At 34.8% G+C, this 22,902-nt stretch overlaps 1 protein-coding gene across 3 annotated transcripts in view; it reads left to right on the top strand.

Moving 5' to 3' along the window:
* PHIP (pleckstrin homology domain interacting protein) overlaps nucleotides 1-22,562 on the top strand; it is a 109,524-nt gene extending 86,962 nt beyond the window's left edge. For 2 of the 3 annotated variants that reach the window (XM_064707430.1, XM_064707428.1), the window contains exons 28-40: nucleotides 712-823; nucleotides 1,041-1,102; nucleotides 2,615-2,770; nucleotides 4,703-4,823; nucleotides 6,447-6,572; nucleotides 8,538-8,610; nucleotides 9,004-9,054; nucleotides 9,357-9,506; nucleotides 10,974-11,126; nucleotides 13,174-13,337; nucleotides 13,813-14,093; nucleotides 14,413-14,574; nucleotides 16,367-22,562. In XM_064707430.1, the coding sequence (XP_064563500.1) occupies nucleotides 712-823; nucleotides 1,041-1,102; nucleotides 2,615-2,770; nucleotides 4,703-4,823; nucleotides 6,447-6,572; nucleotides 8,538-8,610; nucleotides 9,004-9,054; nucleotides 9,357-9,506; nucleotides 10,974-11,126; nucleotides 13,174-13,337; nucleotides 13,813-14,093; nucleotides 14,413-14,574; nucleotides 16,367-17,013 (2,258 nt within the window). In that variant the 3' untranslated portion in view covers nucleotides 17,014-22,562. The remainder of the gene's footprint in view (nucleotides 1-711; nucleotides 824-1,040; nucleotides 1,103-2,614; nucleotides 2,771-4,702; nucleotides 4,824-6,446; nucleotides 6,573-8,537; nucleotides 8,611-9,003; nucleotides 9,055-9,356; nucleotides 9,507-10,973; nucleotides 11,127-13,173; nucleotides 13,338-13,812; nucleotides 14,094-14,412; nucleotides 14,575-16,366) is intronic. The other variant, XM_064707429.1, reaches the window with a different exon arrangement.
* Nucleotides 22,563-22,902: the final 340 nt, after the last annotated feature.

Below are 22,902 nucleotides of genomic sequence, written 5' to 3'. Positions count from 1 at the left end.
TTGTGGCATGTGTTATAGAAAATGTTAGCATTTATGATGGTGTGTAATACATGCATTCTCATGTGTAATTTTTTTTAATAATGCTTCTGACCTTTTTTCTCAGCTGCATGAATGTTTTGTGGTAGTGAAGCCGTTGCAAGTCACAGTAAATTACTTTGCTAACCTTTTGAGCAAGCTTTAATAAATTTTATTCTATTATCAGTCAGATTGCCTGCATAGTAAAGAGAATGAACCTCTTGAGTTACATTTGCATTGCTGAAAAAGCACTTCAGAAACGAAGGAGGACGAGCTCAGCAGCTTGTAAAATATTCCCCATACAGAAGTGTCACAGTGCTCAGTTATTTTAAGGTAGCATGTAGCATTTAATGCAAGTAGATTTGAGATTTAAAGGAGTCTTATAGCATTGAAATGTCTTACCTTTTATATGAAATTAAGAAATAAATTCACAAGTAAAGAATATGTAGGTAGATTTGCAAATCATTATTTTTCTAAAATGCCATATTAACTTTCATTTTGGTTAAAAAACAATCTTCAAAAAGAATGTAATAGTTTTGTTAGTTTTTAACTGAGCATTGACTCATGCTTGCCTGCTGAGGCTGTAAATGTTCAGAAGGATTTCTGTATTCAGAATCAAGCCAGATATATCTACACCTGCTTTTCTGGGAGGGTACATGCCTTATATTAATGAAATTTTTTTTTGTTCTTACCTAGGTGATCGTTTCAGGTCAGTGATAGATGATGCTTGGTGGTTTGGAACAATTGAAAGCCAGGAACCTCTTCAGCCTGATTATCCTGATAGCTTATTTCAGTGCTACAATGTCTGGTTAGCAAATTTATCTTCAATCTTTTTTATGTTAATTAGTTCCTTCATTTGAAGTACTGACTGAGAAACTTACTTTCATTAAATTCAGTCATGCATTTCACTGTACCAGTTTATTATAATATTCTGTGGTGTATAAGTTACAGTTTTGTTACAAACTCTAAATAATTACATTGTTGAAGCAATATTAGTGGATAATTTAAGTGTGGTTATTTTTAAGCTGGGACAATGGTGATACTGAGAAGATGAGCCCTTGGGACATGGAGCTGATACCAAGTAATGGTATGTTACTTTATTAATATAATTTGCTTTACAAGTGTATTTTAAGAAGAAAAAATATGTTATATGGTTTTACATAAACAATCCTGTTTCTTGGGGGGAGGGGGAAGAAGGCCCACAAAACAGTTGCATTTAAAGAATATCTTTAAATCAATCAATAAACTAAAAGGGAATCAAGATAAAAGAAATGGGAAAAAACAGCCATGCTAGATAAACTGAGTGATGTTGAAAATAGAAATCATACAAAAATTGCTATAGATAATGTGCAGTTAAACTTAACTCTTTGTACAATTATGAAGATAAACCTATGCCCAAGGTCAGCTTGAGGAAACTGCTGCTTTAAGATATGCCAGCATTTCTGCAGACATTCAGTGCATTGCAGATGCAGCCTGTGCCTGTGAGAGAGTTTGGTAATAGCAGCATTTTCCTCTCCCCCTGGCCCAGCACGTGTAGCAGATACACAGGCTGCAGGGTGGACAGCATAGCATGGGCACTATTCACATCTTCACAGCTTGTTGGTTGGTTGCTTGGGTTTTTCTAAGACTTCATGGAATTCTTGTTAAAAATCAAAGTAGAATCAACATTTTTCCTTGTGTTTTCCATGAAACATTTGATTATATTGTCTTGAAAGTAAGCATAAATAATTCTTAATTATTTTAAATGTAATTGTGTTCATTTCAACTTTTTATTTTGGTTCAGTCCTTCTTTTAATGGGTACCTCTTTATCATAAGTAAAAGACAGGTGTTAGAGTGATAACATGATTAAAATAAATAATTAAAATAGAGTGCCCCTGTTTACTTTTTAGTCAAGGCCAATTCCTGTTGTCTTAAGAAAGGAAAAATAATTTTCAGATAATATTGATTAAGATAACTAAATCTGAATCTGATTTTTTTGCTATATTCACAAAATCAACTTTTGTTAAAAATTGTTAAGAGGACTGCTTAACATCATACTTTAAAAATCTACTGTTACAGTATAAATTGTCAAAACTGGTAGGTCCTCAAGGATGCTAAGGTGATAAGACTATTAATTTGCATACTCAGGAGCAGTCATTTTAGCATTTGACCTCAAAACTGTGGCAATGTAGAACCACTACCTGGAGAATGTTTTAGCAGCAATGTCAAAGTTATCTTAAACTATCAGGAAATCATCCACCATTCCTTACCAAAAGAACTTATTGCCAAAAATACTGGCTTTTAAACACAGAATAACTCCAAAACCAAAACACAAGTTTTAACTGTGATAAATGAGTGTCTGACTTGGTTCTAAAATAAATTTTACAATTAGTATTTGTAATTTCAGGGAGGATCTCTACACCAAACTGCATTGTAAGCATTTAAATGTAACACAGCATAATATACAGAAAGGATACTGGATACATCCAAAATGTCTTTGAGCAAATCAAGGGCTATGCATTTATAAAAATGATTTCATTATATCTTTGATTTACAAGTATATGTATTACACAAGATACAAACATTGATGTTTTATTTAATCTTCGTATTTCGTTCCAGCTGTATTTCCAGAAGAACTGGGAACTAGTGTTCCTTTAACTGACGATGAACGCAGAACACTGCTCTACAAACCTTTGGATGGAGAGTGGGGTTCCAGGGCCCGAGATGAAGAGTGTGACAGAATTATTGCAGGGATAAACCAGCTTATGACTCTAGGTAAATTCTGAATACTATGTATATGTTTGTAATTGATGTTTTTCAGACTATGATCATGAGCACTTCTGAAATTACCAAAATGAATGTGATAAAAAACACAACAAAACTTTCTCATTAAACATTTTTGAAGTTTTTTTTTAATAGTGAGTACTTATGAAACCTACATTTTTTTTTTGTTTCCCAAGGTAACCGTTGTTTTTTGGTAGATAATTTGACATATGCTAGGGGTTTGGGTTTTATATGTTAAAAGCAAGTTACTTGATTTTTTAACTTTAGCTACCAGAATCTCCTGTTGGGGTTAAAATTAAAACCTTTATGATTAAGTGAATATTAACTACATTATGGACATATGGGGGAGGAGGAAAAAAGCATAGATTTACTTAGATAATGAATGGATAATATGTGGATTTTCCCTTTGCTAATTCCTGATTTCTTCCCCACATTTCTTTAATTACATAAAATGTTGAGGGCAAAGTAATTGATTTACCTTAGGAAAGCTACTTGCTATTTAGTTGTGGAACAATTTTTCTTTATAGGCAGCTTCTGAAAAAGTAATTGTTAAAATGTTTAACACACTGCTGCAAAATTCACCTGATCACAGATGGATGTCTGGATGGAGATCCATCAGTAAATACAGGCTGAATTATAAGTCTTCTGTATGTCTTTTTGGGGATCAAAAGATGTTCAATCAGCAGTCGTAGGTTTTGGGCTAACAGTGGTCATGCATTAAATATAGAAGTCACAGATGCTTTATTTAACTGATTTTTGAAGCACTTAATGCAAAGTAAGATTTATGTTTCAAAAAAAGCCAAAAACCTCTCAACTCTTGAAATAATTCTGATTACCTGTATATTCCATATGGTTTCTTTGATGATATACTGCATAAGAAGCCTCCCTTTGCTTCCTAAACAAAAGGGTTATCTGTATAGTGTAGTAGGACAAATTAGAGATTTCTGTTGAAAAACCCTAAAACTCTGAGGAAATGAAATTTGAGTTGTTTTTGCTGTGCCATCTAAGAGTAATCATTTTATATATTGCATTATGGTGTATGGTAGAGCACTCAGTTTGGGATTCGGCTGCAGCGGGTGTGGTGCATATTGGTACAAAGTAGGAGTTGCTAGGGCATTCAAAAGAGTAAGTAAACAGCTTTAAGAAGAAGAGCAGTCTTTTTAGCAGCAGCATATTTTCTGTTTTTAAAGATTTTTGATACTTTTAAAGATGATTTTATGGTTTTGTATTGCAGTATTTTTTCCTTGAGATACAAGATGGTAGAATGATGTGTCTAAGCCCTCATGATGATTTTAAGTACAGGAGGGAAAAAGCAAGGTTGTTTAGGTGCACAGATTAAATTGCTCAGCAGTCCTCTAGCACTATATTGGATAGATTTTGGAAGGCTTCCTTGCTTTTAGGTAGGGATAGGAATGAGTGTTTCTGTTTACTTTGAGCATGGATTTTACCCACATCTTACAGAGGCTGAAATAGCACTGTAGCTTTTATGGCAGGAATTTAATGTATTGCTTTGTTTAAAGATGTGAGAGTGGCAATATAAAGTGAAATGAAATGAGCCTGTGCTGTAAATAATGATACTGAATTGCATGCCTTCATCTGTGTATAATTTTTATACTTTTCAAATGCATATATTTCAAATATGCACTTGGCTATGCCTTTGGGGAGTGTGGTGCTTCATGCATAACATAACAGGCACCCAGTCACTGCAGCAATGGGATGCACAACAGAACCTCAGCAAGCACTCTAAATAGGATATCAGTAATCATTTGGAATATTTAGTTACTGTTATTTTTGGGAAACTGCTGTGCATTTCAAACAGGAAGAAATAGCTTATGTTGCAGGGGGGTGAATCTCAAAACTGCTATGGAACTTTGTGGTACATAACACTGAGGGTTTTGTGGTTTGCTTGTTTTTTTCATCTAGATATTGCTTCTCCATTTGTGGCACCAGTGGATCTTCAGGCTTACCCAATGTATTGCACTGTTGTGGCTTATCCCACAGACCTCAGTACCATTAAACAAAGACTGGAAAGCAGATTTTACAGGTGAGACTATTCTCAATTCTGCTGTGATCTACCAGCAGCTTTATTTTTGTTAGCTTTCTGTCTTGTCACACAAACTAGGAGGTGGGCACGGGTGTGTGCTTTTATTTCCTTTCATCTTCTATTCTTGATCTAGGTTTCCGTTTCCTAAAACTCAACAAAGGATTGAACACCTCCAAAATGTATTTTAGAATGACATGGCATTCAAATTCCTGATTATGTAAATGACTTGTTCCATCTGAGATTCAAATTTACAGGGTTAGTAAAGTAACTTTTAGTCCAAAGGATAAAGTTTCCACTTAATAATTTTTTAAGTACTTTCAAAATTTAATAAGAGAGATGTTAGAAATATCTCAAGTGGTTTTTTTGTCCTGATGTGCTTTAAATAATATTTTTATATCACTTGATCAGCTACACAGAGTCTGACTTCTTGAATTATTGGTGTTGAACTTCTGAGTTGTTGTACAGCAACAAAAAAGTTTATACTTTTTGATACTGTTTTGATATTTTCTTAAACTGTGATTTCAATTGCTGTGGGTTTCTTTTATTTTTAGTAAATATCTATATAGGAATATAGTTCTCTAAATTACTTCAGTTTCCTTGAGTTTTTTTTTCTATTTTTAAAATCAGTGTCGTTTTATTTTATTTTGAATAAATATGGATAGATTTTGTTTTGGGCCAAATTTCAAAATTAATTTTTAATGCTTTTTACATGGTAAATGAAGATTGAATTCTAAACTAAATTTGCTTTTTCATTTTCAAAATAGCACCTCTGGTTTTTATCATTCTATTGCAATATTGAATTCTGTGTTTATTGTGTCATATGAGGTAATTCAGCTTTCTCTTCTATAATGCACTGCTTTGCTGTCAGATAGAGAGAACTTTTTGCTGGATTTTGTTTCTATTGTCTAAAGAGAAAGCAGTTGTTTTTGGTAATCAACACATCTTAAATAAATGGGCTTTTTTAGTTTGTAATATTGCTGAGGCCCAGTTAGGTAATAAGCAACCATATTGTTGCACTTTGCAGTAATTTATATTTATATATAGTGGATTGTTCAGATCACTTTTGATTTTTGGTGGTTTTTCATGAGGTTTACCTTAAAACTGTAACTTTTATGCCATCAGTCATTACTATCTTCTTATTTTACCTTTTTTTAATACTTGGATCTAGTTTTTCAGTTATTCTGCTTTTGTGCATAATATTTTATAATGTGACTATTCTATAGTTAGGTTATTAAATCAGGGGAAATCTGATTGTTGTCTGTCAGAAAAAGGTACACTGTAAAACATTTTTATTACTATTTTGTTAATCCTTAACTGAGTTTACAGGCTATGTAGAATGGGTTATATATATCATAAAGGAAAAATAAAAGCTGAAGTGAATATACGCTCTTAAAGCCATTTGTAGAGATTACCACAGAATAGAACATAAGAATGGGAAGCCAGAGGAAGCTGCCTGCTGCTGGTCACTCAGGACAGCATATCCGATGTGCACGTTTTCTGATGTAAGAAAAAACAATGGTGAATGAGAAGAGGGCTGTAAGGTCTTTTCCCCTGTTCATATATATTGCTAGAAGCTGCCCTTATTTCTTTTTCCTTTTCTTTCCTGTAACTGTTTTGATACAGGCGCCTTTCTTCGTTAATGTGGGAAGTGCGGTACATCGAACACAATACTCACACATTTAACGAACCTGGAAGCCCTATTGTCAAATCTGCCAAATTTGTCACAGATCTTCTGCTACACTTCATAAAGTGAGTTGCTTAGTAGGTCTGTTGTTATTCCTATTTCTTATCAAGGCAAGAGCCTTTTTAGATTGGAATTTTAAAGTAAGATAGTTCTGCACTTTAAATAAACCTGTTGTCTGCTGTTGGGGCAGAAAAGAATACAGCTTATGTTGACAAAGAATTCATAAGTTTGCAAAACAAGTTTTGTAATACATTGAAAGGCATATATTGGCATGGCATTTTATTTTGAGAAACTTTCTCCTAAATGATAAAAATGGGTTTGAGTTCATGGAGTTACAGATCTTCATGGAGATACAGATATATTCATTGGTAAGTTAAGAGTTCTAATTTTGAGGTTGAATACTGGCTGTGTTAGCATAAATCTGAAATCTAGACTACAATTTATAATTGTTTTGAAAATTGTCTTATATGCATGCAAAGTAAAAATTAAAGGCTTTGTAGTCAACTGAAGTTGTAGCTGTCTTTCAAACATTCTATTATTATCTGTAGACAAACTCAATGACAAATATTTAAGATTTTTCATTCAGTTGACACATCTACAGAGCTGAAGTTTGTAAGAAGTTACTGTGCCCACAGCCTTGGTTTGCTCGTACACAGTGAGCACTGCCGTTTCCACCTTGCAGACACAGCAAGATACTTCATTAGTTTAACAAAAATTGTGACATTTTTAGTGATTTCACTTGTCAGTGTTAAATTGAATCTAGTTCTTTTTTATTTTGTGTGTTCTTAAAAAACATTAGAACTCTGTTTAGTATTTGGAAATCTAGGACTTTGAGTCCATAAATAAATCTTCAATTTCTCTAGTGCCTGTGATTTCTAATATTTGCTGGAGAATGTAAAACACTTAACTGCTTTAGACATTAAAATTTTTAATGAAGTATTTACCATTAGGAACACATGCATATCTAAAGGGCTTTTCTGTTACTAATTTTATTCTTTAACATCTTTGTCCTACATGTTTTTTTCTGATTAATTAAACAGCTCAGGGTTTTTCAAAGTGTATGTTTTTAATTGGCTTAGTTAAATTAGTGGATATTCTTGGATGTTCTTATTTAATAATGGGCTATAGCTTGACTCTATTAATATACTAATTTAAGTGAACTAGCAATTCATGTAAAGCCCAGGCTTTATGGTTGTAACTGTAAGGTAGAAGGCCTAGACAGTGGAAAGCAAAGCCCATGGTTCTAATGAGAATGAAATATCTCGATGCCTCTGAGAATATATGTCTTAGTTTCTTACATCACTCAAGTATCTTAAAGAGCTGAAGATGGGCGGTGGATGTTGCAGTTAGTTCATCGTTTTTACCTTCTCTCACACACAGCTGTTCTAGTGGTAATGGCAGTAGCCTGTATTAGATTCTGATTCCATGTGGAGTTGCTGAGTGTTTGCAGTTACAAGTGGTAAAAGTGTTACAAACCACTTTTCTTCCCAGTGGTTTGTATTGCTACATAATAGAACACCTTTGAGCTTTCCTTTCTAAGGAGCTTTACATGTTAATCAAGAATTGAGAATCAGCGTGTTTTGCTGATTTCATTATGCCGGTTTACACAATAACAGTGTTGGTCCTTCCATTCGTGCATTTCAAATGTCATAGATTGTGAGTGCTAAATTAAATTATTAAATTGCACTTTTGTACAATAAATTTACTGTAATGCTTCTTTAAAAACTGCAATCCTCAAACCTTTTATATAGTACAGGATTAGATTTTTCTGATGCTGGCAAATGCATGGTAAAGGATTATGATTTTTAATTTTAAAACATTCACACTGTTAAGTGATCTATATTTTACAAGTTTTTGAGCAGATGGTTAGCTTGACTTATTACTTCAATTTTCTTAGTATTCATATAACACTAAACACATTCTCAATTTATTTGGAGATGGCTTCATAAATATTTTGCTTTTCCTAAGCAAATTACAGTTGTTTCCACAGGTGATAGAAAATAAATGTTAGCTTCTGTTTCTCTTTACAGAGACCAGAGCTGCTATGACATAATTCCATTATACAACGCAATGAAGAAGAAAGTGTTGTCTGACTCTGATGAGGTAAGTGGTTGTGTCTTGGGCATTGGCATTGATACACTGGAGAAACCAGTCTGCTGTCTGTCCTGTACTGACCAAAGTACTGCTTTCAGTCACTGCTGGGAAGTGGAGTGTACTTTTCTGTCAGTACAACATTTCTTCTTGTCAGCTGGGAAACTGGGTGAAAATCCAGCCTCCTTTCTTCCTTTAGTGCAGAGAGCTTTAATAGTTTGCTGGAGGATGCTGCTTAGATTGCTGAGAGGTTCTCAAAATTGACTGTCATATGAAATGCTTCTCAGAAGGATGTGGTAGGACTGTAAAGACTCAAATTATAAGTTTAGAATATAAAAGAACTCACCTACTCATATATGCTTATATTTTTTAACCTTTTTATGCGACTCATTATCTTGCTCAAAGGAAGAAGAGAAAGACACAAATGTTCCGGGGACTTCCACTAGAAAAAGAAAGGTAAATGTTTTTAAATTTTTTAATTTATATTTTTAGTGCTACATTGCTGAAATTGCCTTGTTTATATTGTATTTGTAAATAATGGAATGTAAAACTGACTATTTCTAGTATTGTGTAATGTCAGCATTTTGAAAGTTTTGAACATTGTGATATGTTGTTCTCCTGAACTGTTCAATGTAAAAGTATTTCTGTCTCTGCTGCTGCATGTTGTGAATTCATTTATATCCTGGGTAACTGTCCCATTAGATTTTGTAAAAGCAGCTAGTTTATTTAATGTACACCAGGCAATATTGTCATTTCAGGACCATCAGCCAAAGCGGCGGCTGCGTAACAGGGCTCAGTCATATGACATTCAGTCATGGAAGAAGCAATGCCAGGAGCTGCTGAATCTCATTTTTCAGTGTGAAGACTCTGAACCATTTCGACAACCAGTGGATCTTCTTGAGTATCCAGTGAGTATTTTAGAACAAGATGACTGGTTATAATCCAGTTGTTAAGTGGTGGGTTGGTTTGGTTTTTTTAACTTTGACCATTTCTTTAGTTCTTTCAATTGAAACTTCAGGCAGCTGTAGTGACAGAATTCTTTTCAGCACTTCATTGTCACTTATTTAATAATGTTTACTGTTTTTTTTCAACTAATTTCTAAACAAATAATACTTCTCTGCTCTCTCAGATACTTTTGTTGGAAAATATTTTATATTCAGGGGTGCTTATATTATTAAGTAGATTACAGCTTTTAAAGTAAATCACAGCTTTTGCAATTAAGATGTCTCTCCTTTCCTGACTGAAAAATGGTCATATATATGAAATGCTTAATATTTGGTTGCGGCATGTGATGTGTTGTCAAGGATCATTGGTTTCATTTCAGAGTATAAAAACTAAAAGTAAGATTATATGAAAACTTGGAGTAATAAAGCAAATATTTTGCTTGCTTTCCTTCTACTGTATCTAAAATTCTGTAAAATATTATACCAGAGTGATTAACTTGGGCAAAATTAACTGTCTCAATTAGAGAAAAGAAATGTTTCTTTTTCAGACATCACTAGTAGATCCGTCATGGCACTTCTGCAGCCACTGGGTACCATTATTTTTATGTAACCTAAACTTTATGCTGTGGCCAACTACAAGTAGCCCTGTATATCTGAGATCCTTAAATGAGCTGACAGAGAGCACTCTGCTAGGCTTAGGCATGAAACACACTGGTCCCTGGTGTCACAAGCCTGTTTAACATGCAGAGGCACTCCTGTAGCTTCTGTTTGCTCTGATGGATTAACTAAAACTTTTTAGTTAAATTTGGTATTTAAGCTTTTCCTTGTATGAACATGTCTCTGTTTCTTCCATTGTCTGGGAAAAAAATTTCTGTCATTGGCTTGACTTGGGTCCTGCCTAAGCCTGTGGAGTTTTTGATACTTCATTATATTCATAAATTGTTGGGCCTCCATTTAGGAAACTGCTCAGGTTTCAGAAAGGATGATAAGCCTCTGATCAGGCTCAAGTATTCAAACTTCATATTTTAAAGCTAATATGAGAACAGTATTAGTCTTAGTCCTAAGTTTGAGCTGCTAAGCAGCCCAGAAGGCTTGTAGTCACACTTTCATATCACTGTTATCTTCATGTCAGTGTGTCAGAAATGCAACCCTTAGGACCCCAAATTCTGAGCTCTGCATTTCAGTAAATAGGTTTATAAAATGAATTAAATCACCTATCAGTTAACTTCTAACCTTGACCCTGCTGAGTATGTCTGCAAGGGAGTTATGTTGTATATTAGTGGAAAGGGGGAAAATATCTTCAGCAGTCTTCCATACCTATTTAAAGAGGACATTTTGCTTAAACAAGTTTATCAAACTCATCCTAATGAAAATTATATATTAAGGCTTGGGAGAAAAACTGTAATAAATTGCTTTGCTATTTCCAAACAGGATTATAGAGATATTATTGACACTCCTATGGACTTTGCTACTGTTAGAGAAACACTGGAAGCTGGCAACTACGAGTCACCAATGGAGTTATGTAAAGATGTGAGACTAATTTTCAGCAATTCCAAGGCCTATACACCAAGTAAAAGATCAAGGGTAAGATTTTATTGCTTTCCATTGTTGTTGTTAGACAGAACACTTATCTCTGAAAAATATAGGACTGTAAAAGCAGAGAGACAGTGTAATTTGATTGCTTTTAAAAAACAAGTTTCATTATTTCTGATCTTAAAATATGAATATTTCTGAGAAACTATTACAGCTTTGTATTTGAAGAGAAAGAAATGTGTGCTTTTTAAATATCAAAAATTCTGATGTTCTGCATGTGTGTTTCAAAAATAAATATTAGAAAGTGGGTCTAAATGGAAAAGCACGTGGAAAAAAAGTTCTGTAGAAGAAGGATTATGAGTAAAATAGTGAAATTTAACCAATATTTTGGGGAAGAAACCAGATTTTCAGAAGAAATACCCAGGGAGCCTCTCTACTTTGAAGGTTGCCCCAAACTGAAATATGCAGGTATAGACAGATGAGGATGTTGAAATTCTGTGCTGTTCACTACTGTGCACTAGGATTGTAATGAAGCTCTTAGGACTTCTGGGAAACAGGACAGTTTACACAAAGTGTCAGCTTACAAAGCTCTTTGTACTGAGATGTCCTGCCAGTAGTAGGTGCAGTGTCTGATAGCAGTTAAACCATGGATGCATATTTACATGGGTTCAAGGCTTTGGTGTAGCTTTTCTTCTAATAATGTGTGTTAGGTTTTAAGAGCAGAATTTAAGAGCAGAAAAACAGCTTTTATGTTTGGCTGTTCTAAATAGCAAGTTAATCATTAGGACTTCATTGTTTTAAGACTTGGGCTCAAATTTCTTAGTAGGTAACTAGCAGGATCAGTGATTACTCTCCAGTCAGTAGCAGACAGGCCCACTCTCTGTTGAGGCTGCCATAACCTATAAAAGAATTACTCTTTCAGCTCCAGCAAATGGCAGGGCTTTTGGGGCAGGTCTGGATTCTTTTGTGGTTTTTCTTTCTCTCCTTGACCTCATCATACCTGACATTATCTTTAGCTTTGTGTGGTTTTATAGATTCTTTTGACATTTTCATTTCTTTCCTGTTTCATCCAAACAGACAGGTATAGTAATAAATTTGTCTTTTTTTGTTTTACTCGGAAGTGGAAGGTTCTAATGTCAAGAGTTTTAATATTCTAGAACCTATATGCTTTCAGTGCATGCAGTATGTAGTTGAATGTCATGTTTATACTATGTCATGCACTTATATTTTTAGCATCTTACTTTATGACACTGATGCTTATTTGAACCGTAAACTGATGTCACTGATGCTTTCTTGATCAGTAAACCTAAAGTCATCAGCTTGTTTTTTGCTTAGCACATCAGACTCACATTCCTTTGCATGCTATCACCAGTAACACATGCAGAATTTGCAGTCAAACCTGTTGAGTCTGGTGCTCAGATGGTTTGGTGTGGCATTAAGTAGGCACTGGTTCAATATTGTCTTTGTCTTTCATTCAAGGTGCTGTGTCTCCTCAAAGTACAGGTCACTAATTCTGTTCCCAGAATAGCAGCTGGGCTCAAATAATTACTTGTGATCTAAACTGAATTTGGGAGTTGCTGTAAATCATCCAAGTCTAGAGACAGGAAAAAAAAAGTGCACCTACATAATTCCAATACATTTATTGTACCTGTTGCAGCCAACTTACTTGTAGTATCAATTCATCTATAAAAGGAATAGAGTGTTCAAATATAGGATATAAGGATACAAGCTAATAGAGCAGAAAATAAGATTTCTTGACCCTAGGTATGATACAGTAAAATTACCTTAAGGATCTATCTTTGTGATTTCTGTTGAAATTAGAAAGGGATACAGTCTAGAAAGGCAATTGAAAGACTTGTTTTTCCAATTCTTCCTTTTCTGTGTCATCTTCAGTTATGATACACTTTTCAAAATCATGAAAATTGTTAAAGCAAACCTACACATGGGTTAGCATATATTTATTGAGACAGATGATAAATTTCCCTAAAACATTTCTATATAAATAACTTTTTACTTTTCTAGCTATTGTTCAGTGATAAATAAGTAAAGGGACACTTTGGAAAAGTATCAAACTTGTTTACTGCCTTTTCCTTTTCAGATCTACAGCATGAGCTTGCGCCTTTCTGCTTTCTTTGAAGAACACATAAGTTCTATTTTATCAGATTATAAATCTGCTCTACGCTTTCATAAAAGAAATACAATAAAGAAACGAAGGAAAAAAAGAAGTAGAAGCAGCTCAGTTTCCAGTAGTGTTGCATCCAGGTACATGAATTCCTTTACAGTATTCATGAAATGCTGTGAAATTTTGACATACCTAAACAATAAAACTTAGTGTGTTTTTTTCTTAATACTTCCTTTACTATTCCCTATATTGCAGAATGGTAGCTTTGACATGCAAGTCCCTATGATGTGGAAGAGTTTTAAACTTTACTTAGAGCTATCCTAGTGTAAGTGCTTAAAATTCAAATAACTGCTAAATGTGTACAGTAAAACAGCATCGTTAGGATAGTGATGGCATCATGCTTTATCATATAACTATAGTATTTATTGTAAAGATTCACTTTCCAGAAGCTCACAACTTACATGAATTTCCACAGTAAATGCCATATTTTTAACATACTTCATGCAGAGGTGATTGTTTTCCTCCCACAATCTCAGACACTAGCATTTACTTTTATTTATTCCTGTAAAATGACGAGGTGATCATCCAGGATACAAATTGTTACTCCTTTTGCAGCCCTGAAAGGAAGAGGAGATTAATAAAACCTCAGCTGAAGGCAGAAACTTCTGCCACTTCATCATCTTGTGCACCGGCACGGTCGGCAGCACCGCGACACGCTGCGCCTCAGATGAACGGCAAAGCCGCCGAGGCCGCCTCCCTCGTGCGCACTCGGAGCAACAGGGGGACAACGGACGTGGCTGTCACAGAGCAGCCTTCCACCTCTTCAGGAGCAAAGCCTTTAACTATAAAGCCTTTAATTACAAAGCCTAATACTACTGCAGGGTCAGCAAAGTCAGGCAAGTTGGGGTGCTTTTGGTTTTGGTTTTCTATTAATTAAGCCATGAATGTTTTTAAAAATAAAACTGGCTCTTTGGAAATCTAGTATATTTCTCTCCATTAAGATTGGTTCTGTTTTCAAACTGATGGGCCTTTGAGGCTCTTCAGAGGAAAATTGAACAAGTTAGGCTATGTCATTTTATCTAGGAAGCTTTCTGCCTTTTGGACCACAGAGTCAAATTTTTTGTAGTAGAACATGACTTCCATTTTAGCCCAACAGGACTGAATGTAGTAAAAACTACTTAAGTTGATAATTTTTTTTTCTTTTTGTCCTTCTAGTACTGGAGAATTCAACCAAACATTCCAAGAACCAGAATATTTTATCAAACCCTTCCCCATCTGATTACAGTCATAACACTAGGAATAACTCCACAAAAGAAAATCCTGAGAAAGAGAAGCAAATCAAGCGCAAAGTAAAATCTTCCACTGTTAATCCACAAGGTACCAAATTTCTCTGGAACTTCCTCCCCACCCTCAGAGTTATTGATGTAGTGACTGTAGTGTTGTACTTATGTTGTGGTAATTTGGGGAAATTAGAATGCATTATGATTTAGCAGAATAGGGAAATCTAACAAATCTAACAAAACAACTCAGTCACCATTAGTTTCCTTCTTGATGAATTAGCACGGTTTTGACCACTCTTAACACCATTTCCATGGTGTGATAACTGTTGTTTAGATGATTTTGAAATGTTAACATCTCAATTGAAATTTGAATTATTTACTTTTCCAAATACCTTAATTTAAATTATTACAAATGTCATGTAAAAGTTTCTAAATTCCCGCATGGTCGCACTTTAAATCCTGTGTGTTTAATCACATAAAACTTCTGTGGGTTATATTTGGGTCAGTAACACTGAGTGTGATGACATTCTGTGCAGCAGCAAGCATAAGGATCAGAGGACCCCAGCTGTAAATTCATTCTTTCATTTTTTGGCACAGCAAAAAAACCAATGAAGTGTTTACTGCTTCTATTTAGTATATTTGAATGACCTGCTTGGACCTAGTTCATGAAATCTCTTGAGTGAACTTGATTGGTCTTTTGATGTCAGAATATCTTAAAATTCAAAGCTTCTGTAGAGGTTGAAATAGGATCTCCTGGTCAGAAAGCTTTCCTGTTTAAGAAGGAGCTTTGAAATGTTCATAAGATGGTTTAAGCAGGTAGATCCACTAAACATCTTTTCTCTGAAAATGGGGACACAGTAGTCTGCAAATTGGGTCCCATCTAATTAATCTGCCTACTCCTTGTAGTCCTCTCCCCAAGGAGTTCTTTCTTACTCATCCATGCTTCTGAAAAAGTAGCTCTTGATCTGATAAGTGAAATCATCTGTCCATTGCTTGTAAGCTTTCTCACAAGGGCCCCAGCTGTTCCCATATTGCATGGCTAAATATGCAGCTGTTACAGGATGGGATGTCAGGGATTTCTGAATGTTGTTGACATGGTCCTGTCCCCTTACATGCACTCATAGGACAGAGGAGGCCTGTGCTTTTAGTGCATGATGGTGCACATTCAAACACAGCAGAAACTGTGTGTAGGTATTTCATGAAAGGGCTGCAGGAACTACCATGCTGGCTATGAGCCTGTTCTTGGCCATATTTTAGGCAAGGCTGTGGTGTCAGAACATCTTTCTAAGAGGTCCAGTGATGTGCCCTGCTGAGAAAATTGATTACCCCTCACATAATGAAAACTCATACCCTGTAAAAGTCTCCAAGCAAGTACATTCTGCTGTCTGCTAGTGTGAGAAATCTGTACAAATTTGATACAAAAGATGGTACCTCAGGTTGAAAGAAAATCTTTATTTCTCCAGAGATGACTTACTGTGAAGCATTCCTGATCCTTGCACCATTCCCAATGCTTCTTGAGCAACCTTTTGCTGTTGCAGATACAAAATAGGCGTTCTGTCCACTGGTGTTGTATCATTTGAGAAAAACCCTTCAGCTCTTCCCATTTTTCCCTTCTTCCCTCCCCCCCTGCATTTTTCCTGGCTTTTTTGTTTCTTGGGGGTTTTTCCTTGCAGCTACCATGTGCTAAATCCAACTAGAAGTTAATCGTCATTTCATTGTAGAATGAAACTCTCTGAGCTCAACTTTGGGTTTCTTAGATTTTGACAGATTGGCAATCACTGTGAATCCATTCAGATATTTTAGTAAGAGTTTTATTAAGGCAGTGTGAAAATGAATGTAAATGCAAATCTGTTTTGTGACGTGTACATTTCTGTACCATTTCTTTTCAGCAGATTGCAAGAGCAATGCTTTGGCATCAGGAAGCATTCAGGTGAATGGACATGGAGGACAGCCTTTGAAACCTCCAGTTAAAAGAGGTCCTGGACGGAAGCCCAAGGTGGAGACTAATAACAGTAGCTGTGAAGTGGTGGTGCACAAGAAAAGAGGCAGGAAACCAAAAAAGCTACAAGTTGTTGAACAGCAAAAGGTTGCAGAGCAGAATACAATCCAGACCACAAGGGATATACCAGATGAAGCCTCTGTTTCTACTGCATGCAATTCTCTTTCTGAAAATAATGTGAAGGAAGACTTGTTACAAAGAAAAGGCCGAGGGGGTAGAAAGCCAAAAAGGAAGATAAAGAGCCGCCAGCCAGGCTCAGACCTCTTAGCTCCTGCAAATGTGAAAATGCAAACAAGAAGCAGGAGGAAAAAGACACACGAGCCTATGGAGGAGGGTTCTGAAGAGCTTAAAGATTCTGAACCTCACATGAGAACTAGAAACCAGGGTAGGAGGACAGCCTTTTACAATGAAGATGACTCTGAGGAAGAGCAAAGGCAGCTATTGTTTGAAGACACCTCCTTAACTTTTGGAACTTCAAGCAGAGGCAGAGTCCGAAAGTTGACTGAAAAAGCAAAAGCTAATTTAATTGGTTGGTAATTTTTACCAAGGGTTTTACTTCAGAATGCTATGAAGCAGGTACAGTTAAGGAACAGCAGAACAGACTTCTGCTTCCCTGCTGCTATTATGGGTTAGAAGAGTATGTTCTGATTTGAGGAGAAAAATTTAGCAAAATGATAAACTGAAAGAACATTCTTTGAAAGAAATATATATTTTAAACTTTTGCTATTTATTACCCTCCAAATAGGTTATACATTTCAACAGTCATTTTGTTCACAGTTGAGAATAATTGAAGCAATTTCTGACTGACGTACAGAGTTCAGAGCTACTCTGCTCAAGTAGTATGTAATATCTCTACACAATTGAAAAAAGGTAATAGAACTTTTAATTGCCACAAACTGAAAACAGAAATCTATTTTTGACCAAGCAAGGTACACTTGGATTGTAAAGTCAAGTCGCCTAGGGAGGCAGACTTTGGCAAAAAGTGGCAGTAAATTCACTTGCATTTCTATTAAATAATAAAATACCAAACTTTGCTAATCTGAAAAAGTTTAATTTCAGTTGTGATGGAATGTTCAGCTGCAAAAAAAGCCTAGCACAGGCCATTGTTTATCCAAGTTCTGCCAAACATAGCAAAAATGTAATCACAAATATATATATATCCACATTGGAAAAAGTTTGACTAATGTCTAATTTTTCAGACCTTGATTCTTGTATCAATCACTAATCTCTGTTTATTGTGCCAAAGACTGAGAATCAGTGCAGTGGAAAACCTTTTTTTCTTTTTGAGTGTCAGTACAGCATACCATTTGCAGTGATAAAAGCTGTGTCTTGTTTTAAATAGTAAGTTGTTAACATTGTTCTGAAATGTATCCTTTTTGGTACTTCTGGTAGAAAATAATGCACTGGTGGGGTCCTTTGACAGAGATGTTTTAGTCTAAATGTATAACTGGTTAAAGGATTCAAGGAAATTACAGGACAGGTATGGAATTATGATGTTTACTTTCTGATCCAGATTGATTGTTGTTTCTACAACTTTAGACATGCTTAAGAGGCTGAAATGACCTACAAAGAATAGTGTATGTGTATATATTAATATATACATAAACACAATATGTCTAAAATATTACCCAGGTATAAATTTTTTTCAGGATTTTTTAGATAGTACTAGAATTGAAAATTGTAAATGTCATACTTTATAGTTTAATTTTAAGGGGAAGATTGGTTATTTTCAATTATTAGGGTTAAAAGGCCAAATCACTTTTTATGCAATCATGTTTTATACAGTGGTCTCATTGCACATTGTGTTTTTCTGCACTTTTTATGGTATATCACGCTGACATATGTCAATATACACCCTAAAGAAAAATTCCATTTAATGATTGTGCCTTGTATTCTATTATTTCTCGCATCCTTACTAAAATTAAGTTGTCTATTGTAAATGATAACTATATGACTTAGGGGAATGTATTGTTATATGTACTGCTCTGGAAAAGAAAAGCAGTTATTTATTTGTTTATGGTACATTTAGTTATTTTATACCTTTACAAACAAACCTTAATACCATTTTCTATCACTTAAAAAAAGTATTGTCCAGTTTCAAGGAAAAAAATACATAAGTAGTGGTATGTACTGAAATCTGGTATGGTACAAAAATGTAACCAAAATTTTCTGGTTATACTTTTTTTTTTTTACACATCCTCTGCAATGTCTGGAAGGGAAGACATGCAGAATTAAGATCTTAAATTTGCACAGATTCTGTATATGTATTTGAGGCCTGATTCTTCATTCTTTATTTTCTTACAAAAAAAGAGCCTAAAAGTTTGAAGAAAGAATATTGGTATTTTCCACCAAGAGTAATATAAATAGGCTACTGTGGGTAGCAGATGAGTATTCACCATACCTAGTTTTAGGTAGTTCATTTTGCTACAAAAAATGGCTGAGATATTTTCCAGATCCTCTTTGAATTGTTATGGATTTGAATTTGGGGCCCAGGGATTAGTTTGTCGTTGATTTACTGGTGTATTTATTTGTTCTAATAAGTATTTCTTTATCATCTGATTAAAATGGAGTCACTAAACGTGGTAAGATAAGCTACGTTTGTGCAGTTGCAATACAGCTTCACCATTCAAACGTGATTGATCCTACTTGTTAATTTTGTCTAATCTCACTGATGAAGGCAATCATTTGAAAATGTGTAATTTCCTGATGTTATCTGCATTGTAATATATAAAATAGATTATATCTAAAATTCACCTTCTGTATTTACTCCGTTTGTAATAATGTTTTATATGGCATGTTTATGTATATATTTATATATCAAAAATACCTTGTGTGTAAGTTTTGGAGACTGAAATAATCTGTGTTCCCTTAACAGCAGGGAGAGGAGTGTACATCTTAATTTTACAAGGGTAGAAGGCCTTACCTGCAGAACATGGGTACTGCTTCCCACCCAGTAATATCGGTGACTTTAGCCAGTAACTTTTTGATTCTTATTAGACACATTAATGTTTTTCCTTTAAAAATAAACTGTGGATAATATGGGTCAGTTTTTTATAGAAGCAACGCTAAACATTTATTAGAAATTAATACCAGATTTATTTAAAATTTATATTTTCTATAATTTAATTTCACTAGGTTGCAAACTTCATTTATGAGACTTTAGTCACCATCAGACTGTATTTTGGTTGGGGAAAAATTTATTATTTGAGGTGGTTGTGAGTTACTGTATCAATACAGAAAAAGAGCTTTTGATTACAGAGTCTTAGATTTTTAAATGTGAGCAATAAACTATTGATCAGTGTTCTGAAATAATTTAAGATCTATAGTTATGCATGTTTTATAATGCCATCTCAAGTACCTAACAACTGGTTCAGAAAATGGAGTATCAAAACCTCATGTGATTGTTTTACATTTGCATTGTAAATAACATAGCTTCATGGCCACATACATGCAAATGATCTGGCAGCAATTAACTCAGTTTTATTCATTCAATTCGTTTATATTTGACATGGATATGAGGATACTGTTCTGGTACTTCTGTGCTATACTGGGAAACGTTAAAATTGGTATTTGCTGCTGAGTGGTATCTGGATAACAGTGTGTTAACTGCCAGTGAGGAAATACTTCTGCTTCTGTCATAAGTGTGCTCTAAATGTTTAACAGGAATCATTGTGCCTGTGCCTACATACTTAACAACTCTTTACCACTCTGTTTCTGTTGTTACTTTGTTCTCTGGGAACTGAACTGAAACCTTACCACTGTAGCGTTCATTATTATTGTCAATATTGACCCAGAGCTCTTTGTCACTGCAGTGACCAGGGATCCAACTTCACAGAGAAATGTCTTCCTCCAGTGATTCGACTGCTGTGATAAAGATTTACAGATGTTTATTTGTACAGTGTCCGGTTTGTACCTGTGATCAGTTTGTTGATAGACTTGTAAGGTTGAGTTGGTTGAGTTAAATATTACTATGGCTTAATATCTGTAAAGCTATTAATTGATGAAGGACCCTGATGCAGCACGTATAGATATTAATATCTATTCAAAAATAAATTGTAGTGTAGAGACAGTTTATTCACTATACTGCTGTACAAATGTTTTTAAGTACCAATTCTGTGCCAGAGGCTTTTGTCTTACCAAAAAAAGGACTACATGCAACACAAAAAACAGTCTGTCCATTCAGTAATTTCAAGCTTGTTAGGATTTTTGCACCACATTTTTAAATCTTTTGCTCACATTTGTTGGCTTGAGGACTACAAGTAAATTCTTAAGTGTGTAATTTGAATTTAGGAACATGTTAAATAGTTGATTGGTTCTATAAAAGCAATAGGCTTAACTGGATGGGACCCCTTTCACTCTGTATTTATATAGTAGATTGGAGTTGAGAGGTTTTTAAGCTCACTTTCATCAACATTCACATTTTATTTGTAGCATGTGAATCTTGCTAAGGTAATTTTAACATCACTGGTCAATTAAAATATACCCATACCACAATATTTACACTGTGTCCCGAGTCCTTACCTTACTCTAAATAGTCTATTTTTGTTGACAGTAGATTGTCAAAGGTTTTTCTTTTTGCCTTTTTTTTAACAGTGTTATAAAATCTTTAATTATAACTCTGCTACAGTGCTGTGATAGAAAAGGTAGAGGGTTTTGAAACCTCACCTAGAAACAGCAAAAGCTCATTTTCTGTTTATGACCTAAATGAAGACAAATGAACTGTGTAAAATGAGTATATATTTTCTTTTATCCCTGAAGTTCTTGTAACAGTTTGGTTTCCAAGGGGACCTAGATATTCAACTGATAAAAGGGCTGTTAAGTTTTCTGCTGTAAATTACTGTATATACTTGTTTGTTCGTATGCAGAGGAAAGTGTATTACATTTCATAAATCTGGTCAAGGCTTGACAATGTGTTTCAAATAACAAATCTGGCATTGACAGCTTACGTAGCTTCTTGTTTCTGAATTGTGACTACAGCTTGCTGACTTTCTATGATGTCTGGGGGAAATCAGCAGGTAGCTTTTAGACCAGAGCTAACCTCCAGGTGCTCTTGTGTTTCCGCTGGATTTAATGCGGGAGTTCGCCATGCCACTTTTACAGTGTGTTAGAGAAGGAAATATGCCAGGAAACCAGATTAAAAGACATCTTAAATTGCAGAAAAAGGTGATTAGCTGCTTCCCCCTCACCACCTCCCCCCACTTCTCCCAAGGTTCTAACAGCCTCAAGGCACTCTAGAAAGAAACCTTATATGCTGCAATAAAATAAGGGTGAATAAATTTAGCTTTTAGGAGATATGTAGTGAGACAAGTAGTCATTTGGGTCCTTTTTAATGCAGATAAATACATCAGGAAATTCACTTCAGTTAATACAAACAATACATTTTAGGGAGGGAAAGTAGTACTATACTATGAATTTCTACACTGAAAGAACAAAGAATGAGGTCACACAAATTAGGAGTAGAAAGAAATAGAAGTACCTGTCATGTACTGTGTGATGTACATGTACTGTTTTGTGCTTACAACTGTGCAGGTTGGTTTGCTAATGCATTGAGACCATACAGAAGTTACATTTTTGGACCATACTAAAACTGCAGAAGTGTGGTGGACAACTGGATAATGATCATGCGTGAATTAAATTCTGTCATAATGTTTCAATATGTATAGAATGGAGCTCAACTTCAAGTAAATTACCTAGAAAGGTTAATTTTAAAACTGACAGATTTTCAGATTAAAAATTACACTTATTTTGTACAGAATTATGTAAAACACAAATCTGTTGTATGTAATGAGTAACAGTTTTGAAAACTATAATTCTTTAGCTTTATCAAGGCTTTTTTCCTTCCAGAAATCTAGATTATCATGTTATATATAACCTGAAGTATCTCACCAGGATAACAGTGCCCTTTCTTTTTGTACATATGGATTGGAAATTTCTTTACTGTTATGTGGACACTTTCTATGTTAGTTTTGATGCATAATACTTTGAATCCTTTTATACAAACTAGAATGTATGTGTAAGAATTACTGTCACTGCAATGTAGTAACTACAAACTTATTTTTAAATAAATAGAAAACATGTTTTTCTAAGCTGTCCAACAGTGTTTGCTTCTATCTGGTAATTTAATTATAACTCTGCTATGGGATGATTGGTTGTGTGTTTCTCAGAACTCCTTAAATTCAGCTCCTTGATTCCCTGTGGAATATGGAATAGCTGTATCTGGTAGAATGGTATAGTGGGAACAGACAAAACTGGAACCGGAGCACTCTCTGACTCTGAAGAGAGATCAGAATTTGCCATTTGGTAGGGGTTTTCACTAAGCCCTGCAGTTTAAGGTGATAAATGTTTGGGTAGTAATAAGTTGAATGATGTTCCTAAAAAAAATATAAAGGCAGTAGCATCTGGCACTGAATACACCTCGTTGAGTCC

The sequence above is a fragment of the Zonotrichia leucophrys genome, chromosome 3 (genome assembly GCF_028769735.1).
Source record: "Zonotrichia leucophrys gambelii isolate GWCS_2022_RI chromosome 3, RI_Zleu_2.0, whole genome shotgun sequence".
NCBI classification, from domain to species: domain Eukaryota; kingdom Metazoa; phylum Chordata; class Aves; order Passeriformes; family Passerellidae; genus Zonotrichia; species Zonotrichia leucophrys.
Note: the sequence above shows the minus strand (reverse complement) of the source record. Positions and strands in the feature narration are given on the sequence as shown.